This window comes from Heterodontus francisci, chromosome 10 (genome assembly GCF_036365525.1).
Source record: "Heterodontus francisci isolate sHetFra1 chromosome 10, sHetFra1.hap1, whole genome shotgun sequence".
NCBI classification, from domain to species: Eukaryota; Metazoa; Chordata; class Chondrichthyes; order Heterodontiformes; family Heterodontidae; genus Heterodontus; species Heterodontus francisci.
Window position 1 is genome coordinate 13,504,126 of NC_090380.1, and position 19,996 is coordinate 13,524,121.

Sequence of the window (19,996 nt, forward strand, 5' to 3'; positions counted from 1 at the left end):
ACTCCAAAAGTACTTTGTTGGCTGTAAAGTGTTTGAGAGGTCCTGAGGTGGTGAAAGGCACTATATAAATGCAGGCCTTTCTTTGTATTGGAAGTGATGTTGGATTTGGGTTGATTTACAGAGCACATCGTTGGATATTATTGATATTGGAAAAGGCTTGAAGATGCAGTCGGAGAGACCTCACTTAGTGAGTCTGGGTCGTGGCCGGCTCTCGATTGCTATCACACTTCTGCCAATTAATGAAGGTATGAAACAGACGCCTGGAATCTCTCTCTTAATGTCGATTGTCCGCCTGGTTTGTACAACGCAATAACCCAAATATACTGACACGTTTTAGTATATAACGGAATTGTACTCATTTTCATTCACTATCGTTCATCTTTCTCTCTGTGATTTAATCAATACAACAGCACACACTGACCTCTGATTACCAGAGAGCCCAGTGGTAGCAGAAAGAGCAGTCAAACAGAATATGATCTCTCCATAATAAAAGCTGACATGTCGGAGTGAACTGACAGAGGACAGTGAACTCTGAGGTCACCAACTCGGCTTGGCCATATTCCTGGAGGTTTGACGACTTGACATTTAATCATGTGACCATTGCCAGGATGGACCGACCGAAGGTTGATGTTCAGTTAAATTCCGGGTAGCTGCGATCAGTTTAAATTTGCAAACAAACTGAGCTCAACAGGCTGACGAGTTTGAACCCTGCTCTGTGGTAAGTTGCCTCGTCGCAGTCAGGGTGGGGCTAGGGGGCTACAATTTGTGTCAGCTCCCTTGGGTTAGGGAGGGGAGAGTCGGCCTGGGTTCCAACTCCTGATCACCAGCTGTGGGCTCTAACAGCTGAGGATTACAATAAGTTGCTCTGCTTGTAGCAAGTTTCCAACAGAGTTTGATTAATCCATGCCAGCAGAAACACAAAGTCCTCTCTCCCTTTCTCGTTCTGTGTCTGTCCTTTTTCTCTCTCTCTCTGTGCTGTAACCAATCTTCAGTCACCATCAGAGTGAGGAGCCATACCCATCAAGTCCATTTGAAGATTTGTCCAAAATCCAAATTGAACCATTGTTTGACTTCAATCTTCGATTTAATCTTCACTCCAGAACTAACTGGGCCAGAGGTAACGATTGAAACTAGATTGATATAGATTAAGTAATAGATTATTTTCATTTTAAAAGATTAAATGAATATGTTTTTAAACCTTCCGTTTACTCCACAATTTTTGAAGTAAGAATAAATGGGTCGACCCGAGAAGGAAAATGATATGATGCATATTCTCGGTCAGTGTGGAGATGTTAACAAGTTTTACTGTCAACTCTTTCTATCACTTACAGAATCAGTTTAACCCATGGAGGGGCAACATGCAGCTCTATAATACGCCCCACTGTCTGTAAAACTGGATAAATGTACAAACTGTACACAGGATACAACAGAAAAATATTTAGAAGCAATGCCGATTTGGATCAAGTCTTGTTTTGGTTGTTTACTCAAAGGCCTAAGTGATCTTTGTGTTTACAGTGAAACATGGAGGGGGTATGGGAGGGAATATCTGCCATTGAATTCTGCAAGAGTCCAAGGAGTTGGATCGATTCATTTGGAATTGAAATATCCGAAGAATATGTTGGGAATTTCTAACCCAAGAGCTAGATTAGAACATTCTTAGTGTTTAAATTCCTTCTTGGTCTTACCTCACCCGACGTCTACCACCTCCTGCAGCTCTACAACTTCCTCTCTTGCAAACTCTCTTTTCCTCCCACTCTGGCTTCTTATGTCTCCCCCACTCTCTTCACTCCACCAGTCGCTGCTATACCTTCAGCCTCTGGGCCCCACGGTCTGGAAAGTGCTCTACAAACCACTCCGCCTCTCTTTCCGCTTTTAAGAATATTCTCTAAAATCCACCTTTTCATCTAAAATCCGTTCTAAAATCCCCCTCTTTGTCTTGGTATTCCTTTCTGTCTGATTACACCTGGGAGTAGATGAGGCGAATAGCAGAGATGCATTTAAGGGGAAACTATCTAAGTAGATGAGGGAGAAAGGAGCAGAAAGATCTGGTGATAGTGTTAGGTGAAGTCAGGTAGGAGGAGACTCGTGTAAAGCAGAAACGTTGTCAGGGGCCAGTTGGACTGAATGGCCTGTTTTTTCTGCTGTACATTCTATTATAAACTCCAGAGAGCAGCGCCTTAGAATGACAGTTGGAATGTGGGCACAGGATACGTTTGAGACAACATTCATTAGCTGACGGATCGTCATTACAACTAACATCCTGCCACCTGCATTGAGGACACTTGCAGCCTAATTGCCTAAATGTAATGGTTTGTATTTGATTCTCAGGTAAGACCAGGATTGGCACTGAAGATGCTGCAGTACCTCAGGACATTATAATACAAGGGGAGGATGTGGCAGCTGAGCACTGCTACATCGAAAACAGAAAGGGGCTGATCAAGCTGTACCCATGTGGAAACTGCTGCACGATGGATGGGCTTCCGGTAAAAGAACCCACTCAACTGACGCAGGGTATGTGCCATTTCAGTAATCATACCATTAACACATGTTGTCCTTTCCACAGTATTTTGAAATACAAGGGGTATGTTCAGTGAGCAGCTCCAGTTGTAACACGTGGCTGTGTTCTGGTTGCCCTTGCGCTCCACGTACTTCAGTGTCCTCTGTCGACCGAAGCAGATAACTGTTAGGAGCGACAAGGATCCTCTGAACCAGTAACGAGTAACGGTGGAAAATTGCTTTAGTTCCGTGAGGCATCAGTTGTTGCATTTAATAAGGATGGAGCTCGTACCAGCAGAGCAGATGGTTATATTGTGAGAAGAGTTAAACATTGAAATGTATCAGTGTCTATGGAGGAATGTCCCAGTTCAGCTCCATTCACATCTTTTAGGCTTTGCAGTGGGAGAGTTTGAAAGATATTATCTCCATCAGGTCCTGGGGCCTCCCAGCGGTTCATCACAGACTTCTCCTCGATTGTTTTTTAAAAATTGTTTATGAACCTGATGGATCAGAGCATTATTGCAATCAGCAGTCAATGAATAAAGGCCCCCCCTCCTCCCCCACACACCCTCTCCCCCTTGCCCCTAAGTTGGGGTTGTTGACCTCTTGCATAACAAGCCTGTCAATGATAGCAGTTACCAGGCGATCTGTGGTGTGCTATGCAAGCTGCTCCTTGTGTGTTTTAGCTGGCCAGCTGTGCTGTTGACGTGTCTGTCTTTAACACTGCAGGGCTGTTCCAAGTTTAGGATCTTGGCTGAGATATTCACCTGGCTGCAGCAGTACTGTCACTCCTCTAAGTGGCTCTGTGCATCTTACATTCAGCAATGTGCAAACTGCCCCAAGTCTAAAGGTCCTGTAAATCAGGGTGGGGTAACAATAGGAGCTTCTTGCTGAGTTCACCTGAATGTCATAGAAGCACAGAATTGTTCACAGCAGGAGGCCATTTGGCCCATCGTGCCTGTGTTGGCTCTTTGAAAGAATTAGTCCCACTCCCAACTCTTTCCCTGTAGCCCTGCAAATTTCTCCTTTTTGAGTATTTATCCAATTTTCTTTGGAAAGTTACTGTTTTATCTCCCTGTGTAGGGGATACAATAGCACAATGGTGATGTTCCTGGACTAGTAATCCAGAGGCCTGGACTAATGATCCAGAGACATGAGATCAAACTCCTGAGAATTTAAATTCAGTGAAATAAACCTGGAATGAAAAGCTAATATCAGCTATGGTGAGCATGAAGCTACTGGATTGTTGTAAAAAGCCATCTGGTTTACTGATGTCCTTTAGAGACGGAAACCTGGCCTGTGTGACTCCAGTCCCACAGCAATGTGTTTGGCTTTGCACTGCCCTCTGAAATGCCACTCAGTTGTATCAAACCACAACAGAAAAGTTGAATGAAAATAAAAGCAGAAGGACAGCCCAGCACCGACCCTGGCACTGGAGACGACATGGCATACCCTGCCCAGTCAACCTTGCAAGTCCTCCTCACAAGCATCTGGGGACTGGTACCAAATTGGGAGACCTGTTGCACAGATTAGTCAATCAACAGCCTGACATAGTCATACTCACCAAATCATACCATGTAGCCAATGTCCCAGACACATCCATCACCATCCCTGGGTTTGGCCTGTTCCACCTGCAGGACAGACCCACCAGAGGTGGTGATACAGTGGTATACAGTCAAGAGGGAGTGGCTCTGGGAGTGCTCAACATTCACTCCGGGTCGCATGGCACAGAGGCACATGAGACGTGCAGAGGGCTTGATTTTCACTGGAGTATAGAAGAGTGAGGGGAGTTGATTGAAGTTTCTAAGATCCTGAACAGTCTTGACAGGGTGGATGTGGAGCAGATGTTTCCTCTTGTGGGTGAGTCCAGAACTAGGGGGCACTGTTTAAAATTAGGGGTTACCCTTTTAAGAAGAGATGAGAATTTTTTTCTCTGAGGGTTGTGCGACTTTACCTCAGAAGGTGGTGGAAGTGGGGTCATTGAATATTTTTAAGGCGGAGGTAGATAGATTCTTGTTAGGCAAGGGAATCAAAGGTAAGCGGGTTAGTTGGGCGTGTGGAATTCGAGACACAAACAGATCAGCCATGATCTTATTGAATGGGGGAGCAGGCTCGAGGGGCCGAATGGTCTACTTCTCCCAATTCATATGTTCATATGTAGGGCTAGAGCACGTGATGCACATGTGCCTGCCAACACTTGGTGACGTAGGGGGATTTGGTGGAGAACAAAAACAGCGGAAAGTAAGGGGAGCCCGACAACAAAGTTACCCTGGCTAAAGGGATTGTTTTTGTGAAGCATGTAATGGATTATTGGGTTGGTTGTGGATGGCACTGGAGGGTTGGAAGGGATGGCATGGAAGAGGTGGCATGGGAGGAGTGGGAGGGAGGCATGGCATGGCATGTCATGGCATGGGAGGAGTGGATGAGATGATAGAATAAAGGTGGCAAAATGGTGGGAACAATTATTTTATGGAACTTATTATTCAAAAGTTGCCCTTTGTCCTAAAAAAGTGAAGATTGACTAGATTTGAATGAAAAAGTTTTAAAATTAAAAGAATACATCAGCGTTAATTCTATAGACGAAGATGATGACAGCTGTCTATATCCTCCAGAGTTTATACACACTCTAACTCCAATGGGTATGGAATGCACAAACTTAGACTCAAGAAAGTAACAATTATAATGTTGCCACAAAACTTGAATCCTAAACAAGGACTTTATCATGGAACAAGATTGGTAGTTAAGCTGTTTACTTCGATGATAGATGCTGAAATTATAACAGGCAGATTTCAAGGAAATAGAGTGTTTATTCCTCGAATAATATTGAGCACATCAGATGTAAACCTGCCTTTTCAACTCGGGAGAAAACAGTTCCCAATTAAATATGCCACAAGACCTGTCTCTTAACAAAATTTGTATTTATATTCCTCACCCTGTTTTTACACAAGAACAGCTTTATGAAACTTTTTCTAGAGTGAGAAGTTTTAATTCTGTTAAAGTCTTTGGCGAATAAATAACCAGAAATCCTGTATATAAAGAAGTACTGTTGCAATAAAGATATGAGTTTGACAGCAAATGTTTTGTGGGTCTCTGCTAGTACAAAATAATGAACACGCTATTCTTTCTTACACCAGTCGGATGGCTTGCTTCACTTCTACAAAAGAACTCTTGTGCTAAACGTAAGACATTTTCAAACACTAGCGATAATGCTATATGCTTTCTTCACTCTTGGATCTATAAGCTGTCTTTCCTGCAGGTGAAGATTAAGTGTCCGCCGCTGGGTCTTTCCTGCTGCAAGCTGTCATCTGCTCCCAGTGGGTGAGACTGTGCTGGGCGATGGTTGCATTCTTGAGGGTAAACAATCTCTGTGGGGGGAAAAGGGGTTCTCCTACATTATTACTGGGCTTTCTGAGGCTGCTCTGCCAAAGCTAATGCAACAGAGCAGGCAGTGGTGGAGGAGAGGAGAACCTGTGAGAAATTACCCCTTCAACATTGAATGTGATGTAGCACTTATCCCACTCACTGCCCAACTCTGCACAGGTCTATTCCAGTTGATGTGGTTAGTATCTGCTTTGTTGGATGTGGACTTGCCATTCTGTCGAGGTTTGGCACAATAGCCAGTGGAGCAAGGCGACTTTTGATGTGGTCACTCAATTGTGGGTGCAAGGCACAGTTCCCTGGGGACACACTGTACAAATGCATCGTTTCTTTCGTTTGTTCATGGGATGTGGGCGTCGCTGGCAAGGCTAGCATTTATTGCCCATCCCTAATTGCCCTTGAGAAGGTGGTGGTGAGCTGCCTTCTTGAACCACTGTAGTCCATGTGGTGTAGGTACATCCACAGTGCTGTTCGGAAGGGAGTTCCAGGATTTTGACCCAGCGACAGTGAAGAAATGGCAATGGTGGGTAGCTTGAGGGGAATTTGCAGGTGGTGGTGTTCCCATGTGTCTGCTGTCCTTATCTTCTAGGTGGTAGAGGTCCTAGGTTTGGAAGGTGCTGTCGAAGGAGCCTTGGTGAGTTGCTGCATTGCATCTTGTAGATGGTACAAACTGCTGCCACTTGTGTTGGTGGTGGAGGGAGTGCATTTTTAAGGTGGTGGATGGGTTGTCAATCAAGCGGGCTACTTTGTCAAGTGGTGTCGAGCGTCTTGAGTGTTGTTGGAGCTGCAAAAATCTATTGCACTAGTCAAACCTCCCTATTAAAATATCATAGAATACATCACACAAGGAGGCCATTCAGCCCATTGTGCCTGTGCCAGCTCTTTGAAAGGGCTATCCCATTAGTTCCACAACCCTGTTTTTTCCCCATTGCCCTGCAAAATTCTCTTTTTTTTTTCAACTATATAACCAATTCTCGTTTTAAAGATATTATTAAATCTGCCGGGGGAGGTGGTGGAAGCAGGTATGATAGCGACATTTAAGAGGTATCTTGACAAATAGGATGGGAATAGAGGGATACGGACTCCGGAGGTGCAGAAGGTTTTAGTTTAGGCAGGCATCATGATCAGCGCAGGCTTGGAGGGCTGAATGGCCTGTTCCTATGCTGTACTATTCTTTGTTCTTTTGCTTCCACCCACCTTTCAGACAGTGCAATCCTGATCACCATAACTCACTGCGTTTTAAAAAGAAAACTAACATACCCCTGGATTTTTTTTTGTCAATTATCATAAATTTGTATCCTCTGGTTACCAACTCTCCTGCAAGTGTAAAGTTTCTTCTGATCTAAAATGAGCTCATAGAGTGTATTCTGGACAATTTCTTAGAGTAGTACATTCTAGAGCCAACTCGAAGAGCAGTCTATTCTAGACCTGGTAATGTGCAATGAGACAGGATTAATCAATAACCTGGTGGTAAAGGAGCCTCTCGGTGACAACGATCAAAACGTGATAGAATTTCATGTTCAGTTTGAAAGGGAGAAGTGTGGGTCTGAGACTCGTGTCTTAAACCTAAATAAAGGTAATTTCAAGGGTATGAAGGCAGAAAGTGAACTGGTAAAACTAGGTTAAAATGTGGGACAGTAGAGATGCAGGGGCAGACTTTTAAGGGGATGTTTAATAACTCTCAGCAAAGATTTATCCCAGTGAGAAAGAAAGATCCTTTGAGAAGGATGCATCATCCGTGGCTAAATAAGGACATTCAGGATAGTATCAAATTAAAAGAAACACTGTACAAATCTGCAAAGATTAGTAATATGTCAGAAGATTGGACAGATTTCAAGAACCAGCAAAGGATAATGAAAAAAATTAAGAGGGAGAAAGTAGAATATGAGAGAAAACTAGCTAGTAATATAAAAACAGATAGTAAGAGTGTCAACAAGTATTTAAATAGGAAAAGAGTAACTAAAGCTAAAATTGGTCCTCTGGAGAGTGAGTCTGGGGACTTGATAAAGGAAAACAAGGAAATGATGGAAGCATTGAACAGGTATTTTGTGTCTGTTTTCACTGTAGAGGATTTAGAAAATCTGCCAAAGATACTTAAAAATCAAGAGATGAAAGGGAAGGAGGACCTTAAAATAATCACCATTACTAGGGAAAAGGTCCTGGGAAAATTTAAATCTAAAGGCTGACAAGTCCCCAGGACCAGGTAGTCTGCATGCTAGGGTCTTAACATAAGTGGGTGCAGAGATAGTAGAGGCTTTGGTTATAATTTTCCAAAATTCCTTAGATTCTGGAAGGGTCCCAGTGGATTGGAAAATAGCAAATATAACTCCTTTGTTCAAGAAAGGAGGGAGCCAGAAAGCAGGAAACTATAGGCCAGTTAGCCTGACATCTGTTGCAGGGTAAAAGCAACTCACCAAGACTCCTTCGACAGCACCTTCCAGACCTGTGACCTCTACCACCTAGAAGGACAAGGGCAGTAGGTGCATGGGAACACCACCACCTGCAAGTTCCCCTCCAGGACACACACCATCCTGACTTGGAACTATATTGCTGTTCCTTCACTGTCGCTGGGTCAAAATCCTGGAACTCCCTTCCTAACAGCACTGTGGGTGTACCTACACCCCAAGGACTTCAGCGGCTCAAGAAGGGAGCTCACCACCACCTTCTCAAGGGCAATTAGGGATGGGCAATAAATGCTGTGCTAGCCAGCAACACCCACATCACCTGAACGAATAAAAAAAAAATACTAGAATCCATTATTAAGGAGGTTATAGCAGGGCACTTAGAAAATCATAATGGGATCAGACAGAGTCAACATGGTTTTCCAAAAGAAAAATCATGTTTAATTAATTTATTAGAGTTCTTCGAGGAAGATAAAAGCAAAGTGGATAAAGGGGAACCTGTAGATGTGGTATACTTAGATTCCAAAAAGGCATCATGGTGTAGGGGATAACATATTAGCATGGATAAAAGACTGGTTAACATGAAGCAGAGAGTAGAGCTAAATGGATATTTCTTTTTGGGTTGCAAGCTGTAACTAGTGGAGTGCCACCGGGATCAGTGCTGGGGTCTCAACTATTTACAATTTATATCAATGACATGGATGAAGGGACGGGATGTACAGTAGCTAAATTTATCAATGACACCAAGATAGGAAGGAAAGTAAGTTGTCAAGAGGAGGTAAAGACACTACAAAAGGATGTAGTTAGGTTAAGTGAGTGGGCAACAAAGTGGCAGATGGAGTATAATGTGGGAAAATGTGAACTTCTCCACTTTGGCAGGAAGAATAGAAAAGCTGTATACTATTTAAATGGAGAGAGATTGCAGAACTCACTGGTACAGAGGGATCTGGGTGTCCTGGTACATAAATCACAAAAGGTTAGTATGCAGGTACAGCAAGTGATTAGGAAGGCAAATGGAATGTTGGTGTTTATTGCAAGGGGAATCGAGTATAAAAGTAGGGAGGTTTTACTACAGCTGTTACAAAACCTTGGTGAGACCACATCTGGAGTCCTGTGTATAGTTTTGGTCTCCTTATTTGAAAAAGAATATAATTGCATCGGAAGCAGTTCATAGAAGCTTCACTCGACTAATTCCGGGGACGAAGGGCTTATCTTTTGAGGAAAGGTTGAACAGGTTGGGCCTATACCCATTGGAGTTTAGAAGAGTGAGAGGTGATCATATTGAAACATTTAAGATCCTGAGGGGACTTGATAGAGTGAAGGATGTTTCCTCTTGCAGGGGAAACTAGAACTCGGGGACACAGTTTAAGAATAAGAGGTCTCCCTTTTAAGCGGAGATGAGGAGAAATCTTTTTCTCAAAGGGTCATCAGTCTGTGGAATTCTCTTCCCCAGAAAGCAGTGGAGGCTGGGTCATTAAGTTTATTCAAGGCTGAGTGAGATAGATTTTTGCTAGACAAGGGAGTCAAAGGTTATGGGGGGACAGACAGGAAAGTGGAGTTAAGGCCACAACCAGATCAGCCATGATCTTATCGAATGGCGGAGCAGGCTCGAAGGGCTGAATGGTCGACTGCTGCTCCTGATTCCTATGTTCCTATGTACTCTATCAAAAACCTTCTTGATTTTGAATGCCTCTATTAAAACTCCCTTTAACTTTCACTGCTCTGAGGAGACCAGTTCCAGCTTCTCTAGTCTCTCTGCATAACTGAAGTCCCACATCCCTGGTATCATTCTGGTAAATCTCCTCTGCACCCTCTCCAAGGCCTTGAAATCCTTATAGAATCATAGAATTTATGACACAGAAGGAGGCCATTCAGCCCAGCACATCCATGCAGGTCAAAAAAGAGCTATCCAGTCTAATTCCACCTTGCTGTTTTTGGTCTGTAGCCTTGTGGGTTACAGCACTTCAGGTGCATATCCAAGTACTTTTTAAATGTGATGAGGGTTATTGCCTCTATCACGCTTTTCAGGCAGAGAGTTCCAGACAAAAGAAAAATACTGGGGATGCTGGAAATCTGAAATAAAACTCAAAGAAATACTCAGCAGGTCTGGCAGCATCTGTGGAGAGAGAAACAGAGTTAACGTTTCAGGTCTGTGACCTTTCATCGGATACGTCCTTCCTATCCTCTCTATATAGGGCCCTCATAATTTTATCCACCTCAATTAAATCTCCTCCTCAGAATCCTCTGTTGCAAAGAAAACAACCCCAGCCTGTCCAATCTTTCCTCATAGCTAAAATTCGCCAGTCTTGTCAACACCTTTGTAAACCTCCTCTGTACGCTCTCTCATGTGATCACATCCTTCCTGTAATGTGGTGACCAGAACTGTTCGCAGTGGTCTAGCTGTGGCCCAACTAGTATTTTTTACATTTCAAGCATAATCTCCCCACTCTTTATCTCTTATGCCTTTTTTAACCATCTTATCTACCTATACTACTAACTTTGAGGATCTGAGGACGTGCACTCTTAAGGTTCCTATCTTCCTTCACACTTCACAGTATCTTATCATTTATTGTGTATTTCCTTTGCCTTGTTTGCTCTCCCCATATGTATTAACTCACCCTTCTGCAGATTGAATTCCATTTTCCACTTTTCTGCCCACCTAACCAGTCCATTGATATCTCCTGCAGTCTACAGCTTTCTTTCTCATTATCAACCACATGGCCAATTTTTATATCATCTGCAAACTTTTTAATCAGCTCCTGTACATTTAAGCCTAAATCAGTGATATATATAGATATATATATATATATAAAATGTAAAACAAAGGACCCAGCCCTGTGGAACCCCACTGGAAACAGCCTTCCTGTTATAAAAACATTCGTTAATCATTACCCTTTGCTTCCTGGCGCTGAGCCAATTTTGGATCCAACTTGCTACTTTTGCTTGGATCCCATGGGCTTTTCCTTTTATAACCAGCTTGCCATGTGGGACCTTGTCAAAAGCCTTGCTAAAATCCATGTAAACTCCGTCAAACGCACCACCATCAATCCTTCTTGTTACCTCCTCAAAAAAAAATTCAATCAAGTTAGTCAGACATAACTTCCCCTTAACAAATCCATGCTGACTGTCCTTGATTAATCTATGCCTCTCTAAATGACAATTAATGCTTTCCCTCAGAATTTTTTCCAATTATATGCCCACTGACTGGCCTGTAATTACTCAGTCTATCCCTTTCTCCCTTTTTAAACAATGGTACAATTGTTAGCTGTCCTTTAGTTCTCCTAAAGATTGGTACCCAGAAGTGGACATAATATGCCAGCTGAGGCCTAATCAGTGACTTAGAAAGGTTTGCCATAACCTCCTTGTTTTGGTCTCTGTGTCTCTATTAACTAAGTCAAGGCTCCTATATGTTTTTTTTAACAACTGTCTCAACTTGTCTTGCCACCTTTGAAGACTTGTGTACATACAACCCCAGGTCCGTCTGTTCCTGTATGTTAATTGTGTATCAATGGTTTAATTATATGCAGGTGGAGAGTGTTAATTGGGGTCTGTCTTGAGCACATATAAGGACACACTTACTGAGACTGGTGGAGGTTTTGAATAAGGAGCTTTATGTTTGTCATCCTTTTATTCTGTACAATAAATGTAAGACTGAGTAAAGATAGGCTCCAGCATCATCCTTCCACAACAAGCTTTCTGGAATTTAACGTGGTAGCAGAGGATGGTTACCTAAAGGGTAGGTTGGAAGCTACGAATTTTTATTTTCATATAGCTATTGTGGAAAAATAACAGAAAGCAAGTGTAGAGTCATAGAGTTATACAGCACAGAAACAGGCCCTGCGGCCCATCATGTCCATGCCTGTCATCAAGCACCTAACTATTCTAATCCCATTTTCCAGCACTTGGCCCATAGCCTTGTATGCTATGGCGTTTCAAGTGCTCATCTAAATGCTGTGATGGTTCCTGCCTCTATCACCCCTTCAGGCAGTGCATTCCAGATTCCAACCACTCTCTGGGTGAAAATTTTTTTCCTCTAAACCGCCTGCTCCTTACCTTAAATCTATGCCCCCTGGCTATTGACCCCTCCACTAAGGGAAAAGATTTCTTCCTATCTAACCTATCAATGCCCCTCATAATTTTGTATACCTCAATCACATCCCCCCACCCCCACCCAAGCCTTCTCTGCTCTAAGGAAAACAACTCTAGCCTATCCAGTCTCTCTTCATAGCTGAAATGCTCCAGCCCAGGCAACATCCTGGTGAATCTCCTCTGCACCCTCTCCAATACAATCACATCCTTCCTATAGTGTGGTGACCAGAACAGTACACAGTACTCCAGCTGTGGCCTGGCCTGCGTTTTATGCAGTGTAAATTGTCAAGATATGATTACCCGCTGATGTTCTCAGAGTCTGAACCATATGACCAAAAGAAGAATGAAGTGGAGATGTGGACATGGGTTACATCTCTACCAAAGAGGATACAAGATATAGCCTTGGCACTGTCACTTTCTACCAAAAGTAAATCAGAAGTAAAGTGTTTTCTGAACTGGATGCTCGTCAGTTGGACACTCATGAAGGTTTGGATCTTCTGTTAGAATTCTTGGATGAAATTTGCAAGAAAGATGACCTACTGAATGCCTATGAGGCATGGTCAGACTTGGATAGATTTTGGAAAACTGATGGTTATTCAATGGAAGAATATATCATGGACTTTAACAAACTGTATAGAAGATTGAGGAAATTCAATTTACAGATCCTTGGTTCAGTGCTAGCATTTAATTAGCTAGATTGTGCCAGGGTGTCACATATGGACAGGCTTCTGTTTCTAACTAGGGTTTGATTCTTGGAAAAAGACTCCCTATTGGATCAGATGTCTGCTGTCTTAAAGAAATTCCTGGGGAAACAGCCATTTCCTGCAGCCCTGGTAGAACAAACAGGATATTCTGCAGTGACACAAAAATGGAGCACTCAATGATTGCTGGATTTTGAAATGGTCCAGGTACCGGAAGCAGGCCTAAGTACAATGGAAGAGTTAAAGACAGGAGGAATGAAGATGGAAGCACCTTTAGCAGCTCTGAATATTACAGTGGAAGACAGGGCTGGAACAGCACTCGTAGGTGAATGAATCCCAGGAGTGCCCAAGGAACAGTTAATAGGTGCTTCAGATGTGACTCAAAGTATCATTATGTAATGAACTGCCCAAAGCGGAACTGCAGAGTCCTCAAAATAACATACGACACAGAATTCTGAGGCAGAAGAGGAGGATACAATTGAATTGTACTAGTCACAAGAAGTTTTAATCCTGTGATGAATGTGTTAGTTGTGGATTAATTCAGCTGTGCTGTGCTAGATAATGCTTGCACATTGACCGTATGTGGAACAGATTGGTTAAAACGTTATCTGGATTCACTCAGTAATAAGGATCGCGCAAGGTTAAAGCGTATAAAAGTACTACCAGCTTTAGATTTGGTGATGACAACACAATGCAGTCACTAAAGAGAGCTGTAGTTCCATGTATAATAGCTGGAGTAAACCACATTATCTTTGTACAGATATAGTCTCTGGTGAGATACCTTTACTATTGATTAAACCTTCTTCAAAAAAGGCACAAATGAAAATTTGATATGGAGCATGATAAGGCAATTATTTTTGGAAAGTCAGTAGATTTGCAGTTTACCCAGTTAAGGCATTATTGTATCCCCTTAACAAAACCTGATGATCTAATTAGAGTGTTACAGAAGTATTAATGGCATCAGGTGATAAGAATCAGAGAGAAAAAAAAGCCATGTTGAAAGGCTACAGACCTGAAACGTTAACTTTGCTTCTCTCCACGGATGCTGCCAGACCTGCTGAGTATTTCCAGCACTTTGTTTTTATTTCAGATTTCCAGCACCTGCAGTACTTTGCTTTTGTTATAACTAAACAGAAAATTGTTTTAAAGTTACACAGACAATTTCGTCATCCTTCTGGTCAAAGATTAAAACCTTGCTAAAGGATGCAGGTGTGATTGATGAAAAGGATAATAGAAGAGATTAGTGAAAAGTGTGAAATCTGTAAAAAGTATCCGAGGACACCATCACATCCTATTTCAGCCTTCTATTGACACGTGACTTTAACAAGGTCATTGCCATGGATTTAAAGGTATGCGACAAAGACAGGAATATTTTTATTCTACAATTTATAGACCTGGCAACTAGATTTTGTCTTTCTACAATAATACATAGTAAGGACAAAAGGGTGATTATAAACAAAGTCATGGAGAAATGGATAGAGACTGGACTTGGGACACCAGTGAAGTTTCTGGATGATAATAGAGGGGAATTTGTCAATGACGAGTTCAGAGACATTTGTGAAAGCATGAACATTATGGGCATGAATATCGCAGCTGAAAGTCCTTTCGGCAACAGGCTCTGTGAAAGGAATCACCATCAGGAAGGACTTTCTCAGTACAAATCCATCTATGTGAAAAGGCCGGCTGCCCCCTATCGGGTACCTCAGAATAAACACCAAACTCTCTCCAACTCTGTAACTCCATTTGTTTTGCCTCTCATCAATTTATCCAGTGATCGATGAAGCAAAGAATTCGCTTCAGGTGGTTGGAGGGTATTGTATCTATCAATTGGTCTACGGGTTAAATCCCAAATTGCCTTCTGTATTGTGCAACAGTTCTCCTGCTCTAGAAGGTACCACAATTAGTTCAATTTTTTTCTGCACATTTGAATACTTTACAGGCAGGGTGATGGGCTTTCATCAGGGCAGAGGTGTCTTAGAAAATTCAGAGAGGTCTGAGGCATTGAATAAGGCCATCTCAGGTGGAATTTAATTCAGGAGATTTGGTCTATTATAAAAGAGAGGGCCATAGGGAATGGAAGGGACCTGGTAAGGTAATCGGTCGGGATGGTAAGACAGTTGTTATCAAGCATGGAATTCAAACTGTTCAGGTTCATTCTTCACTATTAATTGGGGTTGTTTACAAAATCTCAGAATATCAGCAGCTGATGATGGGGGCAAACGAGGCACCTTGCACCTCAAATGCTCATGTGTTTTGCGATGAGGGTCCCGACGAACAGAATATAGTGGAGCAGGGGTTGGATATAGGCAGGTTCAACTGAGGCATTCAATAGGGAATGAGACTATTATCTGAAAAGGAAGAATGTGCAGGGTTACAGGGAGAAGGCGGTGGAATGACACTAGGTGAATTGCTCATTTGGAGAGCTGGCGTAGACATAAAGGGCTGAATGGCCTGCTTCTGTGCTGTAATAATCCTGTGATTCTCTGGATAGTAATGTGAGTGACCACAACGTGCAAGACAGAGCTATCGCCTCCAAAGGCCAATTGCCTCGAGTAGGTACTTGTGCGACATATATTCCAGAGGGGTCTAACAATTGGAGGGATGTGACAATTGTGGAATGTGCAGGAAATCTACTGGCAAGTTTAGATATTGGTTGAGTGTTCAAGATGATGGCCAAAAAGTGAGGTCCATGGACTGGTGGAATGGGGCAAAAGAGTGGAGAGTAGGAAAGTGCAATGCAAGTTCTAATAGTGGGCCTATTAGTGAGTCTGGAAGTGACTCTTGCATCAGGAAACGATCGTGTCCTGGAGAAAGAGCCTCCAATAGTGAGAGAGGAAGATCTTACAGTAGTAGTCCCGAAAGACATGAAAGTGCTAACAGAGGCTGTAATTTGAACAGATTATGCAACGAAATGAAGGCTAAAGAACAGTCCTGCAATAGAACTAGAAGTGGAAGATCTTCATGACTTTGAAATTTGGTGGCTGTCAATAAACTTGAGGATAATCTAATGAGAGGCAAAGGAGTTAGAGAGTTGGAGAGAGTTTGGTGTTTGAGGTACCAGATAGGGGACAGCCGGCCTTGTCACATAGATGGATTTGTATTGAAAAGGTCTTTCCCAATGGGACTCTGCGTGTTACGGCCATGTGGCAAGGGGTGTGGGTGGTTCCCACTGTTCAACTCCCCACCTGATCGCAGCAAGTGTTCTTTGTTATCAGGGTTTAGCCCCTTTGTATTTTCTTTGTCAAATAAACAGACAACAACAGGTGTTCTTGTATGTTTAAAACAGAAGATTAATTATTTATTGAGCAGTATACCTTATCCCAAAATTGTTGCAACCGCATCCACTCATGCATTCACTCGTGCGCGCGCTCACATACACACACACACACACACACACACACACAAGAAGAGACGGATAGAGAGAAAAGGGGTAAGTGGTTTTAAGTGAGGTAGGTTTCGGGGGTCACGGTAAACCTGTTGAATTCTCTCGGAAGTCAAGTTCTTGTTGGTTGTAGATTTCTCTCTTTGGTTGAAAGTTCAGTTGAAGACAGTGGATCGCTAATTCACTGCTGCATAAGTAAAGATGTAGAATTTTACAGCAGGGCACTTCCCTTCTGTCTTGCTGGATTTCTCCCAGCCTCTTAGCTGGAAACAAGCTTGTTAGTGATGCTTCTTTCTGGGTGTGTCCCTCTCTACAGGGAGCTACCTTTGAGGTCAAAACTGGTTTCACATCTTTGCCTCTGTTAGGAGATTTGGATCTCCCTCTCTGTGATGACTAACAATGGTCTAGGATGTGGCTACCTCACACCTTCTTTGTTTCAGAAGAACCCATTCAAGCCAGGAATGTTTCAGTATGGCTGTAATTGACCACTCCCTGCTCAAAAGGTATTCCTTTGTCCCTGTCATTCAGTTTGAATATACAAAGGCCATTTTTAGCAGCACTGTCCATTTTTTAGAAGGGTAAAGTCAATTTTTATAACTGTTCAGTTTTAGTCTGTATTTTTCCATCGTTGCACTTTTTGTACACGTGGCAAAGGCTAAAGTGAGGCTAGTTGTGAGGGGTTTTGAAAAGTGACTGAGTGATACCGATGTGAGAGTGGACATCTCAGTTGGAAACGTAATCTGAAATCTTTTTAGCTCTTTTGGCCACATATTCATGGGAGTGTAGATCAATTGACATAAAAGCTGTGTTTCTGCAAGGTGATACTTTTCAGAGAGAAGTGTATCTGAAACCACCTGAAGAGGCAGCAGATACAGAAGGAAAATTATGGAAACTGAACAAATGTGTCTATGGCCTTAATGATGCTTCCAGGGTGTGGTATTTCTCAGTGAGATCTCTTTTGTTGAAAATTGTTTGTGTTCAACTAAAAGCAGATCCTGCAACGTTTTATTGGTCTCATAAAGAGAAGCTTTCAGGTATCTTCATGATGCATGTTGATATCTTATGGAGTGCAGATTTTGAGAAATGTGTTAGAGTAGAGTAGAATTTAAGATTGGGAGTCAGGCTTGTGGGGCCTTTAAATATATTGGTTTAGAAATTAAGCAGAATAAGTCTGGAATAACTTTAAATCAACAATCCTATTTAGAAAGTGTTACTCCCATCCCAGTTAATCGTGTTCGGTCATCACAGAAAGATGATATATTTGAAGAAGAGGCAGAGCAATTGCAAAGCTTGATTGGTCAATTAAACTGTTGTGCACTCAGACTAGACCTGATGCTAGTTTTGATGTTGTTACATTCACGTGGTGAGGGGTATGGGTGGTTCCCACTGTTCAACTCCTGCCTAATCCTAGCAAGTATTTTTGTTATCAGGGTTTAACCCCTTGATGTTTTATTTGTCAAATAACAGACAGCGACAGGTATTCTTGGAGGTTTAAGACGGAAGAGTAATTATTTATTTAGCAATATGTCTTATCCCAAAATTGTCACAATTGCATCCACTCAATCATTCACACGTGCACACACACGCACGCACACACACACGCACGCAAGAGGAGAAAAGGGGTAAGTGGCTTTCAATTGAGGTAGGGTTTCAGGGTTCACAGTAAACCTGTTGAATCTTCTCGGAAGTTAAGTTCTTGTTGGTTGAAGGCCTGAGGTGTTTGTAGATTTCTCTCTTAGTTGAAGTTTCAGTTTGAAGACAGAGGATCACTTCTAATTCACTGCTGCATAAATTAAAAATGTAGAATTTACAGCAGGGCGCCCCCCCCCCCCCCCCCCTTTCTAGTTTGCTGGATTGTCTCTCAGCTTTTAGCTGGGCAAACTATTTGGTGATGCTTTCTCCTGGTTCTCTCGCTCGCGCTCTCTCTCTCTCACACGCTCTCTCTCTTTCTTCAGGGAGCTACCTTTTAACGCTAAAAGTTTCTCGCTTCTCGCCTCTGCTGGGGGACGGGGATTTTCTTCCCTCTAGCGACCGACAATGGCCCAGGATGTGACGGCTTCACACTTTGTGTTTCAGATGAACCTATTCAATTCAGGAATGTTTCAGGATGGGGGTAATTGACACCTCTCAACCTGGTTAGGCATCCTTTGTTCTGAACAGACAGTGTGACAATGTTCTAATAGACATGTGGCCGTCTTTTGCAGCATTGTCCATTTAAAAAAAAAGGTAAAGTTAATTTTTATAACTCTTCAGTTTGAGTCTGTATTTTTTCATTGTCACACTTCTCATAAGTGTGACAATGTGTTGGAGTTAAGTACTACAATGAAACACCCAAAAGTTGAGTATGTTTTAAGGGCAAATAAATTTAAAAAAAAATAAATCTGGAGAAATGCAAACTCAAGTTCCTATACTTAGGTGACCCAAAGAATATGAAACTAGTCATTTTTACTAATGCTTCACACGCTAATCCTCCTGATGGGTTGTTGAGTGCAGCTGGTTTCTTAATACTTCTGATGGGTGAAAATGGGAAATGTTGTCCCTTAGCTTGGGAAGCTAAGAAAAAAAGGGTTGTTAAAAGTGCTTTCGCTGCAGAAACGCTGGTTCTTGTAGAGACAGTGGACATGGGGTTCTATTTGTTAAATATTTTAGATGGAATTCTGTACAAGGGGCATACTGAAGATAAGATACCCATTGAATGTAATGTAGATAATCATTATAATCATTCCTTGTGGGCTAATGTGCAATCCACAACATGTATGAGTAAGAAAAGACTATGATTGACCATGCTGGATTAAAGCAAATGCTGGACAGAAAGGAAATCTCCAAATTTAAATGGGTAGGTGCAAGTCAGCAGCTATCTGATTGATTGTTTCACAAAAAGAAATGCCTGTACAAAGAAATTGTTAGAGGTCCTAGAGGAGGGGCTTCTCACAATGCAATACTTTGTACAGAATATGGAATTTATTTTGAAGTGTTTGAACATGTTAAACTCTAAGTTTTATGCTAAGAGAAAAAAGGGAATCCATTACTTGTGTATCAATTGTTTAATTATATGCAGGTGGAGGGCGTTAACTGGGGTCTTACTTGAGCACATATGGAGACTCTTACTGAGACTGGTGGAGGCTTTGAGTAAGGAGCTGCATGCTTGTAATCATTTTACTCTGTACAATAAATGTAACACTGAGTAAAGATTGGCTCCAGCACCATCCTTCAACAAGCCTTGTGGAATTTAACACTGTACTCCCTTTCAAATATATATAAAATATTGAGCAAGCTGGGAATGAACAGCATGGTCTACACAGGAATGAGATTGCAAAATCTGAGGCAAGGCCTCAGTGAATTGGTTAACATCTATGTTAAAATAGTGGTCAGAATTACTTCATGTGAATGTGAATTTCTGCACAGATAATTTCTACCAGTGTGTTCTTAAAAGGAAACAGGTTTGCGATTTATTGCTGTTTGCAAGGAATGCTTTTATTCCCCAGAAATCTTAGGAAAGCATAGCCACATTTTGTTTCCTATTTAAGGGATTCTCCGCACTGAGCATT

General features: G+C 42.2%; 1 protein-coding gene across 7 annotated transcripts in view; it reads left to right on the forward strand.

Annotated features, from left to right (window-relative positions):
* Positions 1-19,996, forward strand: part of LOC137374301 (pleckstrin homology-like domain family B member 1) — a 505,821-nt gene that overhangs the window by 52,191 nt on the left and 433,634 nt on the right. For 5 of the 7 annotated variants that reach the window (XM_068040126.1, XM_068040127.1, XM_068040125.1 and 2 more), the window contains 2 exons: positions 122-245; positions 2,329-2,511. In XM_068040126.1, the coding sequence (XP_067896227.1) occupies positions 122-245; positions 2,329-2,511 (307 nt within the window). Of the gene's footprint in view, positions 1-121; positions 246-613; positions 719-835; positions 1,118-2,328; positions 2,512-19,996 lie in introns of those variants that run through there. The other 2 variants (XM_068040130.1, XM_068040132.1) reach the window with 2 other exon arrangements.